The sequence below is a fragment of the Haliotis asinina genome, chromosome 8, assembly GCF_037392515.1.
Source record: "Haliotis asinina isolate JCU_RB_2024 chromosome 8, JCU_Hal_asi_v2, whole genome shotgun sequence".
Lineage (NCBI taxonomy): Eukaryota > Metazoa > Mollusca > Gastropoda > Lepetellida > Haliotidae > Haliotis > Haliotis asinina.
This window is the reverse complement of record NC_090287.1, coordinates 34,910,947-34,937,995: the sequence shown is the minus strand read 5'-3', so window position 1 is coordinate 34,937,995 and position 27,049 is coordinate 34,910,947. Positions and strand designations below refer to the sequence as shown.

General features: G+C 40.3%; 1 protein-coding gene across 2 annotated transcripts; it reads right to left on the bottom strand.

The window, feature by feature from the left end:
• Window positions 1-17,282: 17,282 nt before the first annotated feature.
• LOC137294805 (proton-coupled folate transporter-like) lies at window positions 17,283-25,500 on the bottom strand. 2 transcript variants are annotated; one of them, XM_067825920.1, is made up of 6 exons: window positions 25,335-25,500; window positions 24,217-24,356; window positions 20,803-21,912; window positions 20,613-20,696; window positions 19,081-19,237; window positions 17,283-18,504 (listed from the first exon to the last, which is right to left on the bottom strand). In XM_067825920.1, the coding sequence occupies exons 2-6, from the start codon at window positions 24,302-24,304 to the stop codon at window positions 18,435-18,437; spliced, it is 1,509 nt and encodes a 502-aa protein (XP_067682021.1). In that variant the 5' UTR covers window positions 24,305-24,356; window positions 25,335-25,500; the 3' UTR covers window positions 17,283-18,434. The 2 variants fall into 2 exon arrangements, with proteins under 2 accessions (XP_067682021.1, XP_067682022.1); XM_067825921.1 differs by lacking the exon at window positions 19,081-19,237 and having other exon boundaries at window positions 18,442-18,504; window positions 25,335-25,423.
• Between the last annotated feature and the right edge of the window lie 1,549 nt (window positions 25,501-27,049).

The following is a 27,049-nucleotide window of genomic DNA, read 5'->3' as shown; positions in this document are numbered from 1 at the left end:
TACAGTATATACAACAAGTTACCAGTCCATATAGCCAAGGTACTGGTTAGGCCAGCGAAACGACCTGTACGTCTTGTTAGGACGGCCGAGAAGCTCAGTTCTGCTATGTCCATCGGCTGGTGTGCTTTTATACCCATTCCCCAGCATCCGGACCACGTATCAGCCAGTGGTCATTAGAAGGACTAGTGTCATTCTGTCTATCATCGTTGACGGTTGATGGGAATCAACATGTGATAACAAGTTGTTAATTGACGTTGTATATCGGCTAGCGTCATCCTGTCCATCACTGTCGACGAATGGTGATAAGAAGCATGCGATAGCAAGTTATTAATTGCTGTTGCATATCAAGTAGTTTCATCCTGTCCATCACTGTCGATGACAGGTGATAATTAACACCGATAGCAAGTTATTAATTGCTGTTGCATATCAAGTAGTTTCATCCTGTCCATCACTGTCGATGACAGGTGATAATTAACACCGATAGCAAGTTATTAATTGCTGTTGCATATCAAGTAGTTTCATCCTGTCAATCTCTGTCGATGACTGGTGATAATTAACACCGATAGCAAGTTATTAATTGCTGTTGCATATCAAGTAGTTTCATCCTGTCCATCACTGTCGATGACTGGTGATAATTAACACCGATAACAAGTTGTTGATTGCCTCCTGGACCTGACCAGCGGCTGATACACCTGGCCACCTGACCACTGCTTACTTTGTTACAAGAAGCAGTACATCTCATCAAATTCATATAATCTTCTTAGATCATGTTATTGGTGGGTCTGCCTAAGGTGAATCCAATACAACCACAAAGACACGTAAATTTCCAAGAAATAAGGCAACTTAAAAAAAACTCGGAAGCTATTATTTCTATACTTATGGTCAAAATATTCAGTGAACAATACGTTTTGTATATACAAGTCCTTACAAACTAAACATGAACAGGTTTTCAATTTCTTCAGTATTTGAACTATTTATTCTTACTGAAACTTAAGGCCAGTAAGGATTTAAATATCTATATGTCCCAAAGTTACACTTGGCTCTTCATTCGTTCTTTAGATATATCACTTTCTTCGTGAGAGATTGTCACCCTCGTTTGACAACAGATGATCACGTGATTCATCACGTGATTAAAATCAGGAGACACAAAGGATCCAAACCGCTACATACAACATTTAACAGCTATCTTTCTCAATGAAATATTAAAAATAAGATCTATAGGAGACCCAAATGTTTATGATCACTTGTGATGTATACTGTATTTGTCAACTGTATCATAGGCCCTACGGCCCAAATACAATAGAATAAACATCTGTATCTTTATATGAAACTTAAGGCTGCTTGGATGGACGTAATATTTTTCTCATACATATTTGCTTCGACGAATACTGTAGTTAGTATTGTAAAATGATATTCGTCTTCAGTTGCATTTTAATTACATGATTAATTACATCATTAGATGAGCATCGGAAGCGTATAACTCTTACTCTATACTTTTTTTACATTAAAAAATTCGGTATGGATAGTTTTTAAACAATAGGTAAGTGTCACAATTGCTTGAAATAGGTAATTTGTCTTGCCAGTTTCGAAAATACAAATCTTTACGTTTTGGGGTAAACGATTTGATGAATTCCAAGTTCTTGTTTATGGCAAATATCTCCAAATTCAGTAGAATTCTTTAATGGGCTATTTATATAACGCACATAAACATGCACTATTGCTTTCAAGGTAACCGGGAGGAGGGATGACTCGGTTCTGGATGTAAAAGGAACATAGCTAACAAAATCAAACAACGTGGCTGAGGATGGTATATAATCAATCACGCTGGCAAATTAAAATAGACATACTTAAAATCTCCAGCTGTTTCTGAGTCAAGGCCGCATCTCCCGTTCATTATGTGGGTGTTGAATAGAGAGCATGTGTCAAGCAAGCGTTGTCTGTAGATGTTTACTGACCATATCGGTTATGACGTTTAAAACAATCAAAAATAGATTCAACAGAAGTGTAGTTTTCATTTTCCGTGAATTCTAACATATCACCTTCGATAAAGTCTGACTGTGTCACAGTTCGGGCTATAATTTCACCGTCGCACAAGATACTGTTATAGTGTCTACTTCAAGACAGCCATGTCCAAATATTTCTACAGACCAAAAACTATGTAGTTAGGCTATATGATATAGGAAAGGTCCTGGGGTTGAGCTGGAAGTCCGCTCACCTCATTCATGTATACTTGTTTGTCATGTCTTGTGAAACCATCTAAAGAATTTCAAAGTAAACTCTGCCTTCGTCTTCATCAACGTATTCATTTGTCTTCGTCAACGTAATGTTCATCAAAATCATGAGCTAATTCACCAGTCATCTTATCCCCCGTTGATAATACAAACATCTAGTTGTCTCGAAATCAGTTCCAGTGGGTTATTTTGGAAGTAGAGATTCCATTTTCACATTCTGAAAGTGTCTGCCATACCATGTTTCTTGATATATACAAGAACATGTACAAAAATTCTTTATCAAAACCAAACAAGAATTTATTATAGAAAATGTGTATGCTATTTTCAGTTTTTCTTTTCAGTTTTATAAAATCTACAAATTGGTTTCTACTATATAGTGTAATACCCCCAGAGAGCCTACCACAAGTTGCTACTTTTTCTGCTTGTTTGGTAATTGTTTGGTAATAATCAGCATTAACTATAAATAATAATGACTGTTTTGAAAACATCCTGTTTGGGGACTCTGCGCCGTTAAAATGTGGCTAAGTGAATCAAACAGATGAATCATGATTTCGATTGCAACCACGAGGACCCGTGGCTAGAATTGCACGAAAAAACCACCCTCAGTAAACACCTGAAACTGTTTCTAAAGTTAAATTGAATTATCCCCCCAAATACTATGTTTCATCTTATCAACATCAAGAATGGACTACACAGTAAATAAGAATGAATCTGAGTAGACTGAAAAAAATTCCAACAATGATGATCCTAAACTATAATACTATTTCATGTTATCAGGTTCAAACCATAATGTAGAGAAGAATGTGTCTCAGTTTATATTATTATATCTTTGGTGTTACTTAATAAATTGAATACTTATTTAACACAGAGATAGGTGTAAATAGTTATGCATTTTGAAAATGTCTTGATGTTGGTGGTTGTGCACCATGAAGAGCTCTTTAAATGTTCCTGAGTTGATCAAACACGCGCATACTTCCTTTCAGATGTGAATATGTGAAGCAACGAAAAAGTACTCCAGTAGGTAGTTGGAGTACCTGTCATAGTATATTCCTGAAAATACTTATTTAGTTCACATCAACTCCGATCTTTTGAAACATCCGTAAAATGTCAGTGAAATGTTATCAACGTCATTATGTTCATCATTCGTATTCATACTAACGAATTGATTAAAGGTGCTCAGTTGCGCGTCTTATTAAAAATCACGTATTTAGTGTATTTTGGTACGTCCATGACTGTAAATGAAATGTTTATGCCGACAATATTATGCCGACTATTAATACTCATGAGTTATTCATACAAACGAAAATAATGATTGGATGCTTACTTTTAGTTCCTATTAAAGAAATCTATTATACGCTCTGAAAGTTGATAGTCACTTTACTCACTGTACCTACTAATAGAGTTCTCACCTGCAGTTCCAGTTAAAGAACTCTTAAAGTTTTGTTAATCCCAAACTGAACACAGAATATGTTTGTTGACACAGTCGCAAAATCTCACTCCTCGACTGAAGCAAATTTTCGTGGTGTCTTAGTCACGGGTCTCCTCCGCCATGATACTAGGGTCTCCTGGCGATCTTCTTTTCTCGAGCTCTCTCTTTATAATACGAGTTATATCTTTTTCAGTTTTGGATCACCCCAACGCACACGCTCGATTGGCGAGTTCACCTCGCTGTGTCTTCAGAAACACCGGTAGGTTAGTTCTGACGTTTATCTGCTTGACACGGAGTGATCTCGACGACTTCATAGAAGCTTTGAATATTTCTTGCTTGTCCATTGCGGCGACGAAGCTGTTGGGGTTAGTGATCTTTCTGTTCAGTCTATGGACATAGTCGAACAGTCTTTCATCCTCCAGCACCACGTGTAGGATGCTGGTAAACAAATCGTGAGCAATACACAAATTATGGATACACTAAAAATACTAAAATTTAGCTGCGTAAAGGACACCAGCACCAAATACGCTTTCTACTAAAACATTTTTACCGATTTAGATATGAAGAACCCTGAGTAATTGCAATAATGAATCATTTGTTATGCACTTTAGTTAGCAGAGGCTAATGTCTTCCTTTTATCTGTTGCATTTTAGTTCACAGTGTTTGACTCTTTGCATTTGAATCATTCAATTAAAGTGAACTATGTAAGAATCTCATGATACTGTTTTTGTAAAGTAAATGATGTGAAGAGACTGTTGGAATCTGAGTAACAGATTTCAAGTTAAATTGATTTCCCTTGAATAGTTATTTCTTTTTCACCTTTCAGTTGTGTTGCTCCTCCAACACAGATCCTCCAAGTGTTAAGCCTGATTTGTTGTAGTGTAGATTACTGTTGGTTGGCTATACGCTGACCAATAACCAAAACCGTACCATAAATCTGCTTACACTAAAGAACAGCTTCGCCAACTATCATTAGTCTTGAAAATGAACGTCGTTCGCTTCTTGTTCCTGCTGGAATGGTGGATATCACAGATACAGATACTGTCTGTTTTCGCCATTATAACATTCTAGTTATCAAAGGTCATGTGCAGATCAATTTGATAAGCTTTTGAGCTCTTCAAACAAAGAGTTTTGTTTTGCTTGATAAAGCAGAAGCCATTTCTTCTACTGTTTGGAAGAATGCTAACCTGGTAGGGTGTGCCCCTGGAACTACATTGAAACAGGTCGGACGGCCTTTTCGACTTTTGCAAATTAAGATCGAAATAGAGTGTTACATTTGGAGCTCCTGAACACTGTCATTGTGTGCATGTCAGATCCATCAAAATGCCAAACTCATGATTGCTACAATACCTCGATTACAGTTAAGTGTTCATGAAATCCTAGAGAAAGATTCATGCAACGTCCAGTCACAACTGTGCATGCAGTACGGCTGTTTTGACTGTCCTGGCCATGGGATAGACGCACATACGTCATTCGGTCAAATCTTCATGATGAAGGTCTGGATGGGGACGATGGAATATCTCCTACAAAGTCTGAATTCACAGGACACAAAGTCTGAATTCTTCAGGATGAAGATCTGGATGGGGACGATGGAATATCTCCTACAAAGTCTGAATTCACAGGACACAAAGTCTGAATTCTTCAGGATGAAGATCTGGATGGGGAGGATGGAATATCTCCTACAAAGTCTGAATTCACAGGACACAAAGTCTGAATTCTTCAGAATGAAGATCTGGATGGGGAGGATGGAATATCTCCTACAAAGTCTGAATTCACAGGACACAAAGTCTGAATTCTTCAGGATGAAGATCTGGATGGGGACGATGGAATATCTCCTACAAAGTCTGAATTCACAGGACACAAAGTCTGAATTCTTCAGGATGAAGATCTGGATGGGGACGATGGAATATCTCCTACAAAGTCTGAATTCACAGGACACAAAGTCTGAATTCTTCAGGATGAAGATCTGGATGGGGACGATGGAATATCTCCTACAAAGTCTGAATTCTTCAGAAAGAAGATCTGGATGGGGACGATGGAATATCTCCTACAAAGTTTGAATTCACAGGACACAAAGTCTGAATTCTTCAGGATGAAGATCTGGATGGGGACGATGGAATATCTCCTACAAAGTCTGAATTCACAGGACACAAAGTCTGAATTCTTCAGGATGAAGATCTGGATGGGGACGATGGAATATCTCCTACAAAGTCTGAATTCACAGGACACAAAGTCTGAATTCTTCAGAATGAAGATCTGGATGGGGACGATGGAATATCTCCTACAAAGTCTGAATTCACAGGACACAAAGTCTGAATTCTTCAGGATGAAGATCTGGATGGGGACGATGGAATATCTCCTACAAAGTCTGAATTCACAGGACACAAAGTCTGAATTCTTCAGAATGAAGATCTGGATGGGGACGATGGAATAACTCCTACAAAGTCTGAATTCTTCAGAATGAAGATCTGGATGGGGAGGATGGAATATCTCCTACAAAGTCTGAATTCACAGGACACAAAGTCTGAATTCTTCAGGATGAAGATCTGGATGGGGACGATGGAATATCTCCTACAAAGTCTGAATTCACAGGACACAAAGTCTGAATTCTTCAGAATGAAGATCTGGATGGGGACGATGGAATATCTCCTACAAAGTCTGAATTCACAGGACACAAAGTCTGAATTCTTCAGAATGAAGATCTGGATGGGGACGATGGAATATCTCCTACAAAGTCTGAATTCACAGGACACAAAGTCTGAATTCTTCAGGATGAAGATCTGGATGGGGACGATGGAATAACTCCTACAAAGTCTGAATTCTTCAGAATGAAGATCTGGATGGGGACGATGGAATATCTCCTACAAAGTCTGAATTCACAGGACACAAAGTCTGAATTCTTCAGAATGAAGATCTGGATGGGGAGGATGGAATATCTCCTACAAAGTCTGAATTCACAGGACACAAAGTCTGAATTCTTCAGAATGAAGATCTGGATGGGGACGATGGAATATCTCCTACAAAGTCTGAATTCACAGGACACAAAGTCTGAATTCTTCAGGATGAAGATCTGGATGGGGACGATGGAATATCTCCTACAAAGTCTGTATTCACAGGACACAAAGTCTGAATTCTTCAGAATGAAGATCTGGATGGGGACGATGGAATATCTCCTACAAAGTCTGTATTCACAGGACACAAAGTCTGAATTCTTCAGGATGAAGATCTGGATGGGGACGATGGAATATCTCCTACAAAGTCTGAATTCACAGGACACAAAGTCTGAATTCTTCAGGATGAAGATCTGGATGGGGACGATGGAATATCTCCTACAAAGTCTGAATTCACAGGACACAAAGTCTGAATTCTTCAGAATGAAGATCTGGATGGGGACGATGGAATATCTCCTACAAAGTCTGTATTCACAGGACACAAAGTCTGAATTCTTCAGGATGAAGATCTGGATGGGGACGATGGAATATCTCCTACAAAGTCTGAATTCACAGGACACAAAGTCTGAATTCTTCAGGATGAAGATCTGGATGGGGATGATGGAATATCTCCTACAAAGTCTGAATTCACAGGACACAAAGTCTGAATTCTTCAGGATGAAGATCTGGATGGGGACGATGGAATATCTCCTACAAAGTCTGAATTCACAGGACACAAAGTCTGAATTCTTCAGGATGAAGATCTGGATGGGGACGATGGAATAACTCCTACAAAGTCTGAATTCTTCAGAATGAAGATCTGGATGGGGACGATGGAATATCTCCTACAAAGTCTGAATTCACAGGACACAAAGTCTGAATTCTTCAGGATGAAGATCTGGATGTGGACGATGGAATATCTCCTACAAAGTCTGAATTCACAGGACACAAAGTCTGAATTCTTCAGAATGAAGATCTGGATGGGGACGATGGAATATCTCCTACAAAGTCTGAATTCACAGGACACAAAGTCTGAATTCTTCAGGATGAAGATCTGGATGGGGACGATGGAATAACTCCTACAAAGTCTGAATTCTTCAGAATGAAGATCTGGATGGGGACGATGGAATATCTCCTACAAAGTCTGAATTCACAGGACACAAAGTCTGAATTCTTCAGAATGAAGATCTGGATGGGGACGATGGAATATCTCCTACAAAGTCTGAATTCACAGGACACAAAGTCTGAATTCTTCAGAATGAAGATCTGGATGGGGACGATGGAATATCTCCTACAAAGTCTGAATTCACAGGACACAAAGTCTGAATTCTTCAGGATGAAGATCTGGATGGGGACGATGGAATATCTCCTACAAAGTCTGAATTCACAGGACACAAAGTCTGAATTCTTCAGAATGAAGATCTGGATGGGGACGATGGAATATCTCCTACAAAGTCTGAATTCACAGGACACAAAGTCTGAATTCTTCAGGATGAAGATCTGGATGGGGACGATGGAATAACTCCTACAAAGTCTGAATTCTTCAGAATGAAGATCTGGATGGGGACGATGGAATATCTCCTACAAAGTCTGAATTCACAGGACACAAAGTCTGAATTCTTCAGAATGAAGATCTGGATGGGGAGGATGGAATATCTCCTACAAAGTCTGAATTCACAGGACACAAAGTCTGAATTCTTCAGAATGAAGATCTGGATGGGGACGATGGAATATCTCCTACAAAGTCTGAATTCACAGGACACAAAGTCTGAATTCTTCAGGATGAAGATCTGGATGGGGACGATGGAATATCTCCTACAAAGTCTGTATTCACAGGACACAAAGTCTGAATTCTTCAGAATGAAGATCTGGATGGGGACGATGGAATATCTCCTACAAAGTCTGTATTCACAGGACACAAAGTCTGAATTCTTCAGGATGAAGATCTGGATGGGGACGATGGAATATCTCCTACAAAGTCTGAATTCACAGGACACAAAGTCTGAATTCTTCAGGATGAAGATCTGGATGGGGACGATGGAATATCTCCTACAAAGTCTGTATTCACAGGACACAAAGTCTGAATTCTTCAGGATGAAGATCTGGATGGGGACGATGGAATATCTCCTACAAAGTCTGAATTCACAGGACACAAAGTCTGAATTCTTCAGGATGAAGATCTGGATGGGGATGATGGAATATCTCCTACAAAGTCTGAATTCACAGGACACAAAGTCTGAATTCTTCAGGATGAAGATCTGGATGGGGACGATGGAATATCTCCTACAAAGTCTGAATTCACAGGACACAAAGTCTGAATTCTTCAGGATGAAGATCTGGATGGGGACGATGGAATATCTCCTACAAAGTCTGAATTCTTCAGAATGAAGATCTGGATGGGGACGATGGAATATCTCCTACAAAGTCTGAATTCACAGGACACAAAGTCTGAATTCTTCAGGATGAAGATCTGGATGGGGACGATGCAATATCTCCTACAAAGTCTGAATTCACAGGACACAAAGTCTGAATTCTTCAGGATGAAGATCTGGATGGGGATGATGGAATATCTCCTACAAAGTCTGAATTCACAGGACACAAAGTCTGAATTCTTCAGGATGAAGATCTGGATGGGGACGATGGAATATCTCCTACAAAGTCTGAATTCACAGGACACAAAGTCTGAATTCTTCAGGATGAAGATCTGGATGGGGACGATGGAATAACTCCTACAAAGTCTGAATTCTTCAGAATGAAGATCTGGATGGGGACGATGGAATATCTCCTACAAAGTCTGAATTCACAGGACACAAAGTCTGAATTCTTCAGGATGAAGATCTGGATGTGGACGATGGAATATCTCCTACAAAGTCTGAATTCACAGGACACAAAGTCTGAATTCTTCAGAATGAAGATCTGGATGGGGACGATGGAATATCTCCTACAAAGTCTGAATTCACAGGACACAAAGTCTGAATTCTTCAGGATGAAGATCTGGATGGGGACGATGGAATAACTCCTACAAAGTCTGAATTCTTCAGAATGAAGATCTGGATGGGGACGATGGAATATCTCCTACAAAGTCTGAATTCACAGGACACAAAGTCTGAATTCTTCAGAATGAAGATCTGGATGGGGACGATGGAATATCTCCTACAAAGTCTGAATTCACAGGACACAAAGTCTGAATTCTTCAGAATGAAGATCTGGATGGGGACGATGGAATATCTCCTACAAAGTCTGAATTCACAGGACACAAAGTCTGAATTCTTCAGGATGAAGATCTGGATGGGGACGATGGAATAACTCCTACAAAGTCTGAATTCTTCAGGATGAAGATCTGGATGGGGACGATGGAATATCTCCTACAAAGTCTGAATTCACAGGACACAAAGTCTGAATTCTTCAGAATGAAGATCTGGATGGGGACGATGGAATATCTCCTACAAAGTCTGTATTCACAGGACACAAAGTCTGAATTCTTCAGGATGAAGATCTGGATGGGGACGATGGAATATCTCCTACAAAGTCTGAATTCACAGGACACAAAGTCTGAATTCTTCAGGATGAAGATCTGGATGGGGATGATGGAATATCTCCTACAAAGTCTGAATTCACAGGACACAAAGTCTGAATTCTTCAGGATGAAGATCTGGATGGGGACGATGGAATATCTCCTACAAAGTCTGAATTCACAGGACACAAAGTCTGAATTCTTCAGGATGAAGATCTGGATGGGGACGATGGAATAACTCCTACAAAGTCTGAATTCTTCAGAATGAAGATCTGGATGGGGACGATGGAATATCTCCTACAAAGTCTGAATTCACAGGACACAAAGTCTGAATTCTTCAGGATGAAGATCTGGATGTGGACGATGGAATATCTCCTACAAAGTCTGAATTCACAGGACACAAAGTCTGAATTCTTCAGAATGAAGATCTGGATGGGGACGATGGAATATCTCCTACAAAGTCTGAATTCACAGGACACAAAGTCTGAATTCTTCAGGATGAAGATCTGGATGGGGACGATGGAATAACTCCTACAAAGTCTGAATTCTTCAGAATGAAGATCTGGATGGGGACGATGGAATATCTCCTACAAAGTCTGAATTCACAGGACACAAAGTCTGAATTCTTCAGAATGAAGATCTGGATGGGGACGATGGAATATCTCCTACAAAGTCTGAATTCACAGGACACAAAGTCTGAATTCTTCAGAATGAAGATCTGGATGGGGACGATGGAATATCTCCTACAAAGTCTGAATTCACAGGACACAAAGTCTGAATTCTTCAGGATGAAGATCTGGATGGGGACGATGGAATAACTCCTACAAAGTCTGAATTCTTCAGGATGAAGATCTGGATGGGGACGATGGAATATCTCCTACAAAGTCTGAATTCAGAGGACACAAAGTCTGAATTCTTCAGAATGAAGATCTGGATGGGGAGGATGGAATATCTCCTACAAAGTCTGAATTCACAGGAAACAAAGTCTGAATTCTTCAGAATGAAGATCTGTATGGGGACGATGGAATATCTCCTACAAAGTCTGAATTCACAGGACACAAAGTCTGAATTCTTCAGGATGAAGATCTGGATGGGGACGATGGAATATCTCCTACAAAGTCTGTATTCACAGGACACAAAGTCTGAATTCTTCAGAATGAAGATCTGGATGGGGACGATGGAATATCTCCTACAAAGTCTGTATTCACAGGACACAAAGTCTGAATTCTTCAGGATGAAGATCTGGATGGGGACGATGGAATATCTCCTACAAAGTCTGAATTCACAGGACACAAAGTCTGAATTCTTCAGGATGAAGATCTGGATGGGGACGATGGAATATCTCCTACAAAGTCTGAATTCACAGGACACAAAGTCTGAATTCTTCAGAATGAAGATCTGGATGGGGACGATGGAATATCTCCTACAAAGTCTGTATTCACAGGACACAAAGTCTGAATTCTTCAGGATGAAGATCTGGATGGGGACGATGGAATATCTCCTACAAAGTCTGAATTCACAGGACACAAAGTCTGAATTCTTCAGGATGAAGATCTGGATGGGGATGATGGAATATCTCCTACAAAGTCTGAATTCACAGGACGCAAAGTCTGAATTCTTCAGGATGAAGATCTGGATGGGGACGATGGAATATCTCCTACAAAGTCTGAATTCACAGGACACAAAGTCTGAATTCTTCAGGATGAAGATCTGGATGGGGACGATGGAATAACTCCTACAAAGTCTGAATTCTTCAGAATGAAGATCTGGATGGGGACGATGGAATATCTCCTACAAAGTCTGAATTCACAGGACACAAAGTCTGAATTCTTCAGGATGAAGTTCTGGATGGGGACGATGGAATATCTCCTACAAAGTCTGAATTCACAGGACACAAAGTCTGAATTCTTCAGAATGAAGATCTGGATGGGGACGATGGAATATCTCCTACAAAGTCTGAATTCACAGGACACAAAGTCTGAATTCTTCAGGATGAAGATCTGGATGGGGACGATGGAATAACTCCTACAAAGTCTGAATTCTTCAGAATGAAGATCTGGATGGGGACGATGGAATATCTCCTACAAAGTCTGAATTCACAGGACACAAAGTCTGAATTCTTCAGAATGAAGATCTGGATGGGGACGATGGAATATCTCCTACAAAGTCTGAATTCACAGGACACAAAGTCTGAATTCTTCAGGATGAAGATCTGGATGGGGAGGATGGAATATCTCCTACAAAGTCTGAATTCACAGGACACAAAGTCTGAATTCTTCAGGATGAAGATCTGGATGGGGACGATGGAATATCTCCTACAAAGTCTGAATTCACAGGACACAAAGTCTGAATTCTTCAGGATGAAGATCTGGATGGGGACGATGGAATATCTCCTACAAAGTCTGTATTCACAGGACACAAAGTCTGAATTCTTCAGGATGAAGATCTGGATGGGGACGATGGAATATCTCCTACAAAGTCTGTATTCACAGGACACAAAGTCTGAATTCTTCAGGATGAAGATCTGGATGGGGACGATGGAATATCTCCTACAAAGTCTGAATTCACAGGACACAAAGTCTGAATTCTTCAGGATGAAGATCTGGATGGGGACGATGGAATATCTCCTACAAAGTCTGTATTCACAGGACACAAAGTCTGAATTCTTCAGGATGAAGATCTGGATGGGGACGATGGAATATCTCCTACAAAGTCTGTATTCACAGGACACAAAGTCTGAATTCTTCAGAATGAAGATCTGGATGGGGACGATGGAATATCTCCTACAAAGTCTGAATTCACAGGACACAAAGTCTGAATTCTTCAGGATGAAGATCTGGATGTGGACGATGGAATATCTCCTACAAAGTCTGAATTCACAGGACACAAAGTCTGAATTCTTCAGAATGAAGATCTGGATGGGGACGATGGAATATCTCCTACAAAGTCTGTATTCACAGGACACAAAGTCTGAATTCTTCAGGATGAAGATCTGGATGGGGACGATGGAATGTCTCCTACAAAGTCTGAATTCACAGGACACAAAGTCTGAATTCTTCAGGATGAAGATCTGGATGGGGACGATGGAATATCTCCTACAAAGTCTGAATTCACAGGACACAAAGTCTGAATTCTTCAGGATGAAGATCTGGATGGGGACGATGGAATATCTCCTACAAAGTCTGTATTCACAGGACACAAAGTCTGAATTCTTCAGAATGAAGATCTGGATGGGGACGATGGAATATCTCCTACAAAGTCTGTATTCACAGGACACAAAGTCTGAATTCTTCAGAATGAAGATCTGGATGGGGACGATGGAATATCTCCTACAAAGTCTGAATTCACAGGACACAAAGTCTGAATTCTTCAGGATGAAGATCTGGATGGGGACGATGGAATATCTCCTACAAAGTCTGAATTCACAGGACACAAAGTCTGGATTCACACAGATAGATAAATACGTATCAAACAACCTTAAGATGTAAGTATAACAATAAAGGAAAATGATATTCAATAATATATTTTACTAACATGGCACTGACTAGCGTATAAGAACCGCTACTTCACAGTTCACCGACTGCCGTGTATGTTTTTGCATAAATGATTTATTTACATTCGCAAAGATGTATATCCCTCTTGGGCGGTTTCAGGCCGCGCCCCGGGCATACATGGTAATTTGTTCAAGGCCACGTGAACCAATCAGAGATGGACATTCATACATGAGGTAGGACAATGCCATTTATCCAATGCTTGTAAGATCTAACTGAAGATAATAGGTTAAATGTCTTAAATGCTAAATGTATTTCAAGGTTCAAGAACCCACAGAAGAAAATTCATGTTGCTTATCCAAAGTCTGTAACATGCCCCTGAAGGGAACAGGTTACCTGCACTGTAACGGCGTACCCATAACGATCATGCACCCATAACCCAGCAAAGGGTATGTGTGTCCCTTATCCTATACCTCTAAAATGCCACAAGCTCGAATGCGTTTTAAGATGCCACTAATGGTAATACATGTCCATTACCCAAAGGCCGTAAAATACCGTCAAAGAAAATATGTTTCCTGTCTTTCAAGTTTGTAAGAACCCACTAAAGATGACACCTCTCCTTTATCCAATGGCTGTAACAATGGCTTAGCTGTGACTCATGCCTGAGATATCTGGCCAAAGGAAATACCCATGCTATGTCTATGTATGCACAGTGCCACGACAAAAACGCGCGTCCTCTATCCCCTGTTTGTAAGATCCCAGTGAAGGGAATGGCTTGTCAAGTTGGGCGTCATACTTGACGTCGATCATCAATCGTAGATCTTTGCTCATATTTTCAGTCACTGGTTCGTGAAGAGCCGGATAAATTTGAATAGATCTGACGGCAGCCCTAAGAGAATTCAATGTTTATATCTGGTTCTCATGAAACACATACAACTTCTATAACTCGTTACACATCCCTTTTCACAAAACTCTCGTAAGCCTAAGGTCTCGTAACTTTTCTCGTAGTATTCGTAACTCCTACATTGTAAACTAGGAGGTACGTATACTACGAGAAAAGTTACGAGACCTTAGGCTTACGAGAGTTTTGTGATACGCGCCCCCGGACAACAATTGGAGGACTTGCATCGCGCTTTGCGGACACCAAGCTCATTACTTTGATTTATCGTGTATTAATTATCTCTCCTCAATCACATATTATTATTACGTGCACATATCACAGATTACTTGTCAAATATCACATACCAAACTTTAAAAAATTCTAAATAATACGAGGATGAACCAAACCAAAACACGCTCTAAACATCTGTTTGTGAAAATATAGACATGCAGAGAACCTGTTGAGATTTGGGGTATGTAACTACAAATGATCATTTACGTTGGATGTTGAAATGTAGAAACGTATGCTTGCCTTAAAGGACAACACACGGGATTGGGTGGAGTATGCCATCTTAAATCACTGGATTGCCTGATTATTACAGACTGTCAAAATGCTTTTAACAACCTTGCCTCTCCTTCTCTTTTCTGACTGATTACTCGTTTGTATCTGTTTCTGATTGGGCAAGTGCAGGTCACTGATCTACTATTGACTAATCCTGTCGCCGTAATAGTTTGCGACCGCTGAAATGAACTTTTCTTCAGATTGTAACTCAGTGACCTGAAAGAGAAATACTTGAGTGATATCATAATTGTAAATAATATCGTGATCAATAGTATGGACAGCAAATGAGGTCTAACAACTGCAAACAAGAGGTAAAGAAATAACGATAAAGATTAAGGTGAAGGTTTTCACGTCCCATGTCAGAGGAATTATGGAATTGTAAGCTATACATTCAAACAACACTTTCAATATTACTTGTGAAAACTGGAGTTAATGTATTGCATTGTATTAATGTATTGTATTGTGTATTGGTGTAGAAAAGAACACTGTTCGATACCTGTGGAGATCCATTTTCATGAATAGAATCAAAAACACAAAATAATAACAAACGAAAAAAAAAACGACAGGAAAGTGAGGAATCACAAAATTATGAATATGTCGACATTCATGCCTCTGCACCTTATGGTGGTTTACATATAGAATGGATCTGATTAGTTAGCCAGGTAGGGGTATCCAATTCGAATCGTCGGTGGATTGCACATAGAATGGGCCTGAACAGTTAACCCAGTCTGGGTATGCAATTCGACTCATCGTCACATCCCCCCAGTCTGAAATGGACACTCCTACAGGAATATGGAGAACTAAAAATATTGGATTTTCAGCTGTTAAACGAGACAGTGATCAATTTAATCATATATACAATGTACATGGGACTAAGAAAACACGTATTTAGCTAGTGATACAAGAAGAGATGGCGCGGTGAGGTTGAAGATCAGACCGGGGAAAAAGGAGAGTAAATCCTTGTTGAATATAGTAGCCAGAACACCGAAAGCTATGACACTGTTCTAAGAGCACCATCCTAAGAGACCGAGGAAGAGGATGTTGGAAACTCATCCAGTGATTGCAATGGTGACTTCCGAAACTCGGGGTAAAAGGAAATGCGTTAGTCCGAGTATGCAGATCCAATCGATGGTGGTCCTGGTGGCAGCATAGCCAGGCATTTGGATCTTAACATTGTCCCAAATCCGCCCGAGATATCATTGCCTAGGTATCCTAGTGGGAGGTCCAGTTCAAACACGAAGAGATACATGATCAGTCTGGATAGTACTTTGGAGGTCACTCTCTACCGGGATCTACTGTCTATCGAGGAAATAGTAGCTGATGGCGACCACGTCCACGTCGCCTTTGTGAAAATACAGAAGCTGAAAGTTTTTTCATCTCTGCGCCGCCAACTTCTAGAATGCCACTCAAACCAATCAGAAATCACTCTGTGTGAATCAGAGTTATGTAATGGACATAGTTGGCAAAAGTACTATAAATAATATGGTTGTTTGGGAATGTGGAAGACTCCCTCTCCAGCATCCCCATATGAGAAAGCGGTTAAATATTGGTCTAGAGCAATTACTTTAAATGATAATAAATTGCCATTCAAGTGTTATAGCATGATGTTAACAGAGGATGAGAAAAGAAGTGTAATCTGTCATTTATATATTTGTAGTTCACTATTTGTTATGGGATGTTCAAAAAATGATGGAGATGGCACAGCTGAGGTATATGAATCATGAAACTTTGTCGGCATTTGTGCACGTGCTTCACGTACATATATCCTGCAAAAAGGTAACAGAGTTGGTCTGATGTTTTCGTTATGATTATGATCAGCGTTTGACTGACTACTATATAATTCTTAGTTTTCGAGTCTGACTGCAATTTATTTGAGCCGAACGGACTATAATTTTCAATGAACAAGGCACTGTTATTAGACTCGCAGTGCAACGGTGTCATACCATTGTGACGTCATCAGGTTTTGTTTCATTTCATTGTGACGTCATAACATGGTGAGTCATGTAAATGATGATGTCAAGGCATTGTACAAAATCTACTGTCAAAACGATCATCTCCGAGGAGATATCATTTGATCTCACACGGGCAACATCTCCGGCGGAACTGTTTTTGATGATGAATGTAGATACAAGCAAATATCCTTGTTTTTGAAAACTGAAGGAGTGCAAGGATAAGTACATTGCACAGCGTGGTAGACGGTGAACTAGACAACAACTGAACGACATCAGATAGAATCGGAGAATGTGCACGTTTGTAAAACGACGAAAAAGCTTTATTGTTTCAGTCAAAGTAAAAATGACATTCACAGAAGACAACACTGGCAGGTACATGGTTCAAGGAAACCAAAAAAAGGTACTTAGTTATCATCAAATCACGAAACAAGAAATAACCTATACCATGGAACCCCACAGGACAACAATTACAAGGCTCCTTACACTGATGTATCATGCATAAATAATCTCTCTCTGACGTAATGTTACACATATCACAAATTATTTGAAACAAAATTAATCACACATCTAAATTTTAAGAAGGTAAGGAACATCAGAATGATTTCAACCACAGCATGACACGAACATGTATTTGTGAAAATATTGAGATGTATATATACATCCCAGGAACCGTTTCGAGCTTTGGGGACTATTTACTTTTTATCATTTGCGCTGGATGTCGAAAGTCGAGAAGATCTGGATTAGATTTGTTTTTCAAAAGCTCTTTTTGTTCTAAAGTGCAACAAACCATTATTAGTGGAGTTCCAAATGAGTAAATCGATGCTCATGACATCAACCACTGGATTGTCCTGTTCACACTCGATTATTTACAGGTCACAGTCAAATAGTTAGAATAACGTTAAAAAACAAACAAATAAGGTTACTCCCTTTAACTTTGCCAGGGTATTTGTAAATTAGTAAAGTACAATTTAGAAAACAAACAAACTAGGCTCTTTATACTATGTGTCGCTATAGATGGATACCTGAAATTACAAATCTATATACACTTGGTAATTATGCAAAATGTTGATAAACTATTGGGCTATGTTGAAATGTCCCATGCGAATTTTGCATCATCATCTCAAAGTTATTTGGGTTGTGATTTATTTTGCGTATTTTACACAAATACGCAGCGTATCTGAGGAGTAAAAATATTACCTATGGCATCAGAGCACCAACAAACCTGTGTGGAGCAGAAAATATAACAGTTAGATTACTTGGTACAAACTCAACCCCTAATCAATGAACCAATACTTTTAAGCCCCCCAAAAAGCCTTTTTTGGTTCATGGTCAGTTGGTTGATAATGCATCAGGTGGTTGCAGCTATGCCCAGTTTGTTAATGTTGATCAGTAAACGCACACTGTTAAAAGCCTTGAATCTCCCTTCTCTCCTTGGTCTGTGATTGACTAATCCTTTGTCACCGTAATAGTTTGCGACGGCTGAGAGGAGCTTTTCTTCAGACTGCAGCTCAGTGTCCTGAAAGAGAAATATTTATAAAGGTAAAGTTTTTCACGTCGATGTCAGTCGATACGTGTTCCCAACCATACGCTACTAATAATAGCAAAACTGTACATACGACTTGATATTCCTTTAAGGAATGTTGAATGTAAGCTATACATTACAAGAGGAACTACGTCAAAATGTTTGAAAACCGGAGGTATAGAGTGTTGTGTATTGGTGTTGCATAGAGTACTGTTCAAGACTTGTGAAGATCCACCTGCATCAAAAGAAACAGAAAAAAAACAGGAATGTAAGGAATCGAAAAATTACAAATAGGTTGAACATTCCTTTACGATGGATTACACATAGATCACACTTTACCCAGTCCCGTATCCAGTTCGAATCGTTGTCACATTCCTCCAATCTGAAAGGAACACTCCTACAGGAATTCACAGAAACAATCTTTGGATTCTTAGGTATTGGCACTACTTTTCACAGCTGTCGAGTCATTGACTTTGACGAGTCATTGATCAATTTAATCATATATGCAATCAGTATGTAAATATCGACATATGTATTTAGCTAGTAATCGAGGAGAAGATGTGGTCTTACACAAGCATCAGCGCAGTGATGAAGATGACCCCGGAAAGAATGACGAAGATGAGGCCGGGGAAAAAGGAGAGTGACGCCTTGTAGACGAGAGTAGCTACAATACCGAGAAATGATGACGCCATCATCTCCACCGTACTTACAGAAGCGAACAGCGCCCCTGTAACATCACAAATAACCAGTTCTAAACTAAAGTTTAGATCGACGCTCATGTTGCTGATCAATGGATTGTCTAGTCCATTTTATTGCAGATCACCACCATATCCTGCAGTCTGTCAACATGTAGTCAGCTTACACGGATGATCACAGAACCGAAGCGGCACTTAGCACCATGACCTGCTTGAAGTTGTTTCTTACGAATAGAGTTGCGGCTTTTATCATCTGCATTATTTACGACCTGCCATACTGTTTTGCTCAGCCGACTCCATACGAAATTTGGCATTTGTCTTAGAGTGGATTAGATCACAGAGGAGGATAGCAGCCATTGCTCATATATGGAGAAACGTCTCAAATGACTCTATTGGAACTTATCTTACCTCGCACATCAGTTTCGTTTTCTGTTTGGCTTAGCGATCTTCTATTATTTTCAATGAACCCCATTTACAAACGATGTACATTGGATATTTTCAATAGGGTCAATGGAAAGACAAAAACTAAAACTGTCTCACTTACTGGAGAATGGGTGATAAAATATCTCATACAAAAGTAACCCTAGTGAAATGGCAGCTTGATAAATGTTCTTCACTCTAGCTGAACAAGTCTTGTCTTTACCGTGAAAGGTAACTGTGAATATTTAAATGAGTAAATGTGTTCACAAAGGCAAGACCCAATCAATATTTGCATGTGCACGTTCGTTGACAATTGCAACTTCTTGGCATGTGGCAGAATATTCTAACTGCGTATAACGCTACTGAATCAGTAAGGCAACGTTATGTGGACGGCCTGTCTGGACTATCAAACCAATAGAATTGTTTGATTTGGTCTGACAATTCTTGAACTAATGGGTTTTGATGGTTTGGGGTATGGCCGTTTCCCACAGCACATAGACTTTGGATGCTGCACAGATATTCGATGATCACAAGATTGTCTGGTTATGACAGTATTCAGCGGAGCGTAACGTGAAGAAAAACTATCCAAGAAAAAAGCAGAGGGATTGAACTTACTTTCCAGTGTGATATGGCAGGGTGTAATTTTACCTGATCTGAATCGTTGACTATTACTTCAAGTCAACGATAATAATTTCATTTTGTCTAAGTGTGCAAACGTTTCTTGTTTGGCTGGGTATATTCGAAGATAATTTAAGAATAAAACTTAAAATATTTTCATATCAGAAGAGAAATAAGGCTATGCCCCCTTATGGTCACACAGTTTTACCTCGTTCAGATGGGTAATTTAGCTGGTGGCCGAAGTTACACTTACAGCATATGAAATGTAATTAGAGATCGTCATGTACATTACACCCAATGCTTGAATCATGTTTCCAGTAAGACATTGTTACAGTCACAGTCACAGTCTGAGATACATGTATTACTGACCTTGTTCATCAGCGGAGACGAGTTTTGACATCACTGACCGCATCATAGCAGGTGGTGCGTCACTGAAGATCCCAAACGCAGCCGCTGAAGATGGAGCATAGAGGTATAACAAGGTGGCAGATTCACATACTTGTTAAGTTAGAAGAGCAACATCAGTTGAAGAAAAATGAGGTAAGGTCAAAAGTCATACCTACGATGACGAAGATACTACTCTCGGCGCATCCTAAGAGCACGAGGAAGAGGATGTTGGAAACACATCCGATGATTGCGATGGTAACTTCCGAAAATCGGCCCAAGAGAAAGTGTGTTAGTCCAAGAATGCAGATCCAGTTTATGATGGTCCTGGCTGCAGCATAACCGGTGATTTGTATCTTACTCCAGCAAAAGGGTGTGGCCAAGAGATACAATATCAGCACTGTGTTCTTAATTAGGTCCACGGAGAAGGAAGTAAAGAAAGTCATTAAAGATACTATCAGTTTCCACCGCCTTTTGTCTGCAGTGTCTTTGGTATAAAACTGCATGCTTTTTTTCAATAATTTGAGATGCTCCTTGACGGTAAGTCTTTCTTTGGGTAGATTTCTACGTGTTTCTGGAAATATAAATATTGTAAAGAGAAGCGTTGCACTACATAGTGCGATCAGAAAGTACATCGGCTGTTTAAAGCCGACCAGTTGTGTCCATATTCCTGCAACCAAAGATCCCGATGCTGAGCCGAAACTCATCACTGCCTGAATTACAGTCATCCTGAATCCTCGTTTGGGTCCCACGGGTGTGATGTCGGCAGCACATCCAAATATCGCCGTTAACATTGTCCCAAAGCCACCCGAGCAACCCTCAATTGCATTGCCTATGAACAAGTATCCAAGTGGTAAGTCTAGTTCAAACACGATGAGATACACGATCAATAATAATAGAAGTCCGCAAAGAGGCAGTAATGCTGAGAATTTCCTACCATATGTATCAGACAGGGACCCAAGAAAGATTGTTTGGAGGATTCCAGGGAATGTAGAGGTAAAGATAAGGAATACGACATAATCAGCAGCTTTGCTCTGTATCTTGTTCTCGAGCTTTGCGTTGGAAGAGTTATCTGCCCTTTGACCGCATTGAAGGGACGTGGTATGGTTGACCCCGCCATAGCTTTCTGCTATTTTGTCGTACATGTAGAACTGTACGACGGGCAGAGTCATTATGATGGAACAGTAGTATGCGAATACAATCGGCTCCACAGGAACATACCGCCTGACTGGAGGTGGCCACAGGCGGGACTTGCAGTCATCACGGATCAGAGATGTGCCTTCGTCTGCAAATAATAAAGTCAGTACAAGAACGACATCTAAGGGAAACCCAAACGAACCAGGTCTAGATGAGAAGGTGTAACATGCTGCAAAAAGGCAGAATGTGGATTCCACTGAAGGAAACCTCATACACTTATATATCCGTGAAAATCTGGGTTAGAATTGGTCGCAAACAACCACTGATTATCGTAAGAGACGATTAACGGCATTGGATGATGTATGTCACCATATCCCAACACCCAGTATTGTCTATGTTAGAGTGTATTGGTGTATTCCCTTCTTAAAAATGGCCAAAATCGCTGATATCAAATGTACCTTTTTGCCCGCCAGGTCGATAGGCAGCGTTGTGAACAATACAAAACATGGTTTCGAATTCTGTTTCAACAGCCATTGGATGATTCGAGTTCAGAAAATCGTTTCGTTATAAGAACGATTTAAGAGTATATTCTGGATATGAATACAGTTATCCAACAAACAATGCCATGATATAATTGTTGAGGTGCAATATTGCTGATTGAGTCATGATAGACAAACGTGCACGTTTGTGGGATGATACGGGAACTGAAATTCGAGTCAACAGCATGTGCCGATGCACAATCAGTATCATCTTGGGTAGGAAATATAAACTCACACGCAAAAGAAACGCAAGTCTGACATGTAGCATCACTGTATTTCTTTTTCAACAGTTAAGTATACAAATACGAGTGGAGTCAGATGTACAGAAATTTGAGCAAACACAGTTCATTGGTATCCATACTCAATAAGGTCTTTACAATTTGTGTGAGCAATTGCATTTTCCGATTTCGATCATTTGAATTACGTCATTCAATACCTGGTGTGCCCACCATTAGCATTGATCACTGCCACACATCTCCTGTACATAGAGTTGATCAGACGATTTGTGCAGGCCCTTAGGATCATTCTGCACACTTAAAGTACAGCTGTACGCAGGTCATCAGCAGTTGCAGGCGCTGGTTGCACTTGGTGGAGACGCCTCTGAATCTCATCCCACAAGTGCTTGATGGGGTTAAGGTCAGGGCTAAGGGCCGGCCCTTGCATGACGTTTATGTTGTGCTGTTGAAGAAAGGCCATGGTAAGTCTTGCAACATGCGGACGAGCATTATCTTGCTGGAAAATGTGATTCCGATGTCGGGCAAAAAATGGAGCAGCATGAGGTCTGATGACTTGGTCAATGTAACGCTGAGCTGTGATGCCGCGTCCTCGACCTCGACCCACATTCTGGAAGCACATTGGTCCAAGCCTAGCATTAAGTCCAATTCCGGCCCAAATCATGACACTAGGACCACCCCATGCATCCCTTTCCAACACGTTTCGGTCATCAAAACGCTCTCGTTGACGTCTCCAAACCCTGACCCGTCCATCTGCATGTGACACACAAAAGCGACTCTCATCAGAGAAGATGACACGTCTCCACTCACGCTGACGCCAATTTTGATGACCCTGTGCCCATTGAAGTCGTGCTTGTCTATGGTGTGGTCGGAGTATTGGACGACGTGCTGGTCGGCGACATCGTAGGTTGGTGGCGCGCAGCCGTCGGATAACGGTGTCACGGCTGATGCGTCGATTATGTGTCCCGACAGTATCCCGAGCAGTTTGGCTTGCTGTTAAGAAAGGATCACGCTGGTGTTGCCGTGTCATGAGACGATCTTGCCTAGGGGTCGTGACCCTTGGTCGGCCGCTTCGTTGACGGTCATTGGTTGACTGTGTTGTGTTATAGCGATGCTGGAGACGGTAGATTGTCGTTATGTTGACGTTAAAGTGCCGAGCAATGTGTTTGACAGATTCTCCAGCGTGTAAACGTCCGATAGCCTGATTCCTCTCATGTTGGTTTAGTCGCGGCAGCGTTGAACAATGAAGGATATGCCAAAGTTCTTGGCGGTTTTTATACCCACTACGGGTAGTGAAAAATCGTGCACATTCAATTCCACGTGGGACGTGTGCATCATGTCCACATCTTCATTTGAGTGGTGCATTTTGGCGATTCGTTTTCGTCTTGTTGTGATCACATTGATCTTATAAAATGATACAGAAAATGTTCCAAGCATCGCCAAGCATCACTATGTACCGAAGGTATTATGAAATTAGGGGTCCAAATTTGGTTCTTCAGTTCAGATAGAAACTTGCGTTTCTTTTGCGTGTGAGTATATATCGATATTGACCACTTTCTTGTATACTACTAGTCCCACAGCTTTTCTAAAGAGGAAAATAGTTACAACTCCTAATCTGTAAACAAGCCGTCAATGGCTTTCTTTGTATTGAGTGTTACACGTGTTACCGAAGTGATTTACCATCTATTATAGTCTCCATTTCAGCAGACTCTCTATATGGGCCCTGGACATCATATTTTCCCACTACATCTTCTTTATGGGACGGCATTGTGTGCGGGTTCCATGACGTGGCTAACTCTCTACATGCTCTGAGTTCTAGTCTGGAAGTGAAGAAAATGTTGTTTAAGTACATATCATTTATTAGGTAAAGTCAGACGATTTGAGAATCACAAAACGGAGACAGGTGTTTAGATTGTTTGTCAGTGCACACATACTTATATCAAAATGAATATCCACATCAAATGGCAATGTGTAAAGTCAAATTATACATTGACTGACATGCTTGCAGAAAATAAAGACATGAAACTGACAGTTACAATTGCCATACAGCTGTTCACTCTAAATTGCACCACGATACAATATCATCATTGGTGCAGAGTGATATGGAACCAAGCGCTTTACATGCGCGCGATAGCGTTCTGCCCTTGATCAAGTGATGCCAACATCCTGTGGCTCCACATACGCTTAACAGAATCACGTGTTTCTTTAGATCCAGAGTTGGACTTTTCCAGTGTTGGTCTGATGTTCTCATTACATTCTGCGTTGAAAGGATGTTTGATTATGAACGGATTTGGAGTTAGATCTGATTGGATCATCAGTATACTTTTAACCTAAACAGACTATAGGGTGTACAAAGAGGCTGTTAGGTGGAACCGCTTAACTGACACACTGGCACACGTCCACTGTCTAAGATATTTCAATTACATAACGCAAGATACCGTCTGATTCTACTGTCTAAAATACATCAGAAACGCACACGCATGCTGTGAGAATTTGGAGCCGTGTGATGGAGCTATGTATCTTTCAGATGTGTGAATGTATGTTTACAAGTTATATCCTGCACGCCCTTCCACCGACATGTTCGTGTTAATTGGTTGCATATTTAAAAGGTTAAGAAAAGAAAAGAAGAAGAAAAAACAACAACAAAAAACAAAGATAAGAAACAATTAAAAAACCAACCAAACGAAAAAAACTCAAAACAAAACAAAAAACTCAAGGCAGAGGTCTACAGGGCAGCGAATCCATACTGTCAACCTATTGCCCTAAATAGTTCTCTATACCCTGTAACAATGACTTACCTTTAGTGGTAGATCGAATCTTTTGCTAACATTAGAGTGGACGTCATAGCCGATGTGTTCCCTCCGACAAGATATTGGGTCTCGCCCTTCTGTACACTTTCTGGTAACAAATTACATGCTCGTTCACTCATCAGAGCGTCAGCCCATCTTGCGCGCAATATTGTTTGGAATATCTGCTCCCTTCATAAAGCTGCTGTTGATGCTGAATGCTATTTTTAAAAGATGACATGCAACAGCCGTGTTCATATGTACGTTTCAAGTGCACGATGGAACCATGACCAGGTGCTTTCAGGTGTATGAACTGAGACTGTTCAGTGTTGTCCAAATGTAACGCCTTAAAGATTCAATCAATGACAATGTATGTCATATTCCCCATAGCATATATACAATCAGCAAAGGGCGTTACCTTCTGGTTACACCTACCACCAAGCATTGATATACTTCTCGTTCTTCCAAGATTGACTGCACAAGAACCAGGCCCAAATCAAGCTTCAGAGGATTCAGAACTCGGCAATTAGGGTTTTTTCTAAGATCCTCAAATCTGAGCATATAGCACCAATTCTCCAAGTCGTGCATTGGCCCCCGATCTATTCTCGGATGGTCAACAAGATTTGGTGCATGATTCTTGATTGTCTCTTCAATGACAGTTATCCATCATATCTGATGATGCATCCAGAACGTGCATCCCAATGGTCCACCAACTCAATCAGCTTCTATCTACCTTAACCAAACATCTACCTCCAGAATTGCAGGCAGAATATATATATATATATACGTTATGCGCGATTAAGAGAAGGGTGGTGAACGCTATTATCAGGCTTGATCCTTCTGGTCATTACTACCCTGTCATATTTCAGATGAAGAGTATTACATTTGTTGAGTCTGAATGACATGCCAATACCATTAGAAAATGAGGAGGACCTGTTCTTTAATGTAATGGGGATGAGTAAGCGCTGTTGGGGATCTGTGATGAAGTCGTCCGGGATGATCACCACGCCCTTTATTTAGCAGAAAAGTAAAAGGATTTAAAGACAAACAAAAAAGGTGCAATGGACGGAAGGAGTTCCCTGGAATATTTCTCTTTTGATTGGACTAGATTCTGAAGTCTGCACATGCCTTTGTTAATACATCTCACACAGTCACCTGGGGAAGGCAGTACAGTGAAGAGACTTCTCAATCCATTCATGAAGGACATTCACAAGTCATGAGTTTGATATCTTTAGTCTCTTCCAAAACCATTTTGTATTCACGAGGTTGATCCTTGCTTTGCCAGCTTCCCTTCCTTAGAGCGGTAGGACGACACCAGGATTGTCAAAGTTCCTGTGAATATTTTAAATTGTGTATTTAAACATGTGATTGGGCTGAAGGTTTCAGGACCAGTCAAGTCTCCTTTTTCTGGAAGACGTATTGAGCGACCTCAGCAGAACCATGGTGGTACGTCCATGGGAGAGTTTAAGCAAAGTAAAGTAACGGTACTTGGACACAGAGGAACAGTTTCAAATACCAACTTCGAATGACATCAGAAAAGAACAACGTTATTCCAGATTGAAGATTATTCACTCTAGATCTGTGCTGACTATCTGAGGCTCTGACTTAATGGTAACGTAATTTTCATGGCAGTTAAACGGCGAGGAAACCTGCTGTCTGATGCTTGTGAGTTCCGACTAAATGAACTATTTTCCACAGTGTAAGATGAAATGGGAATGCGTGTTCTT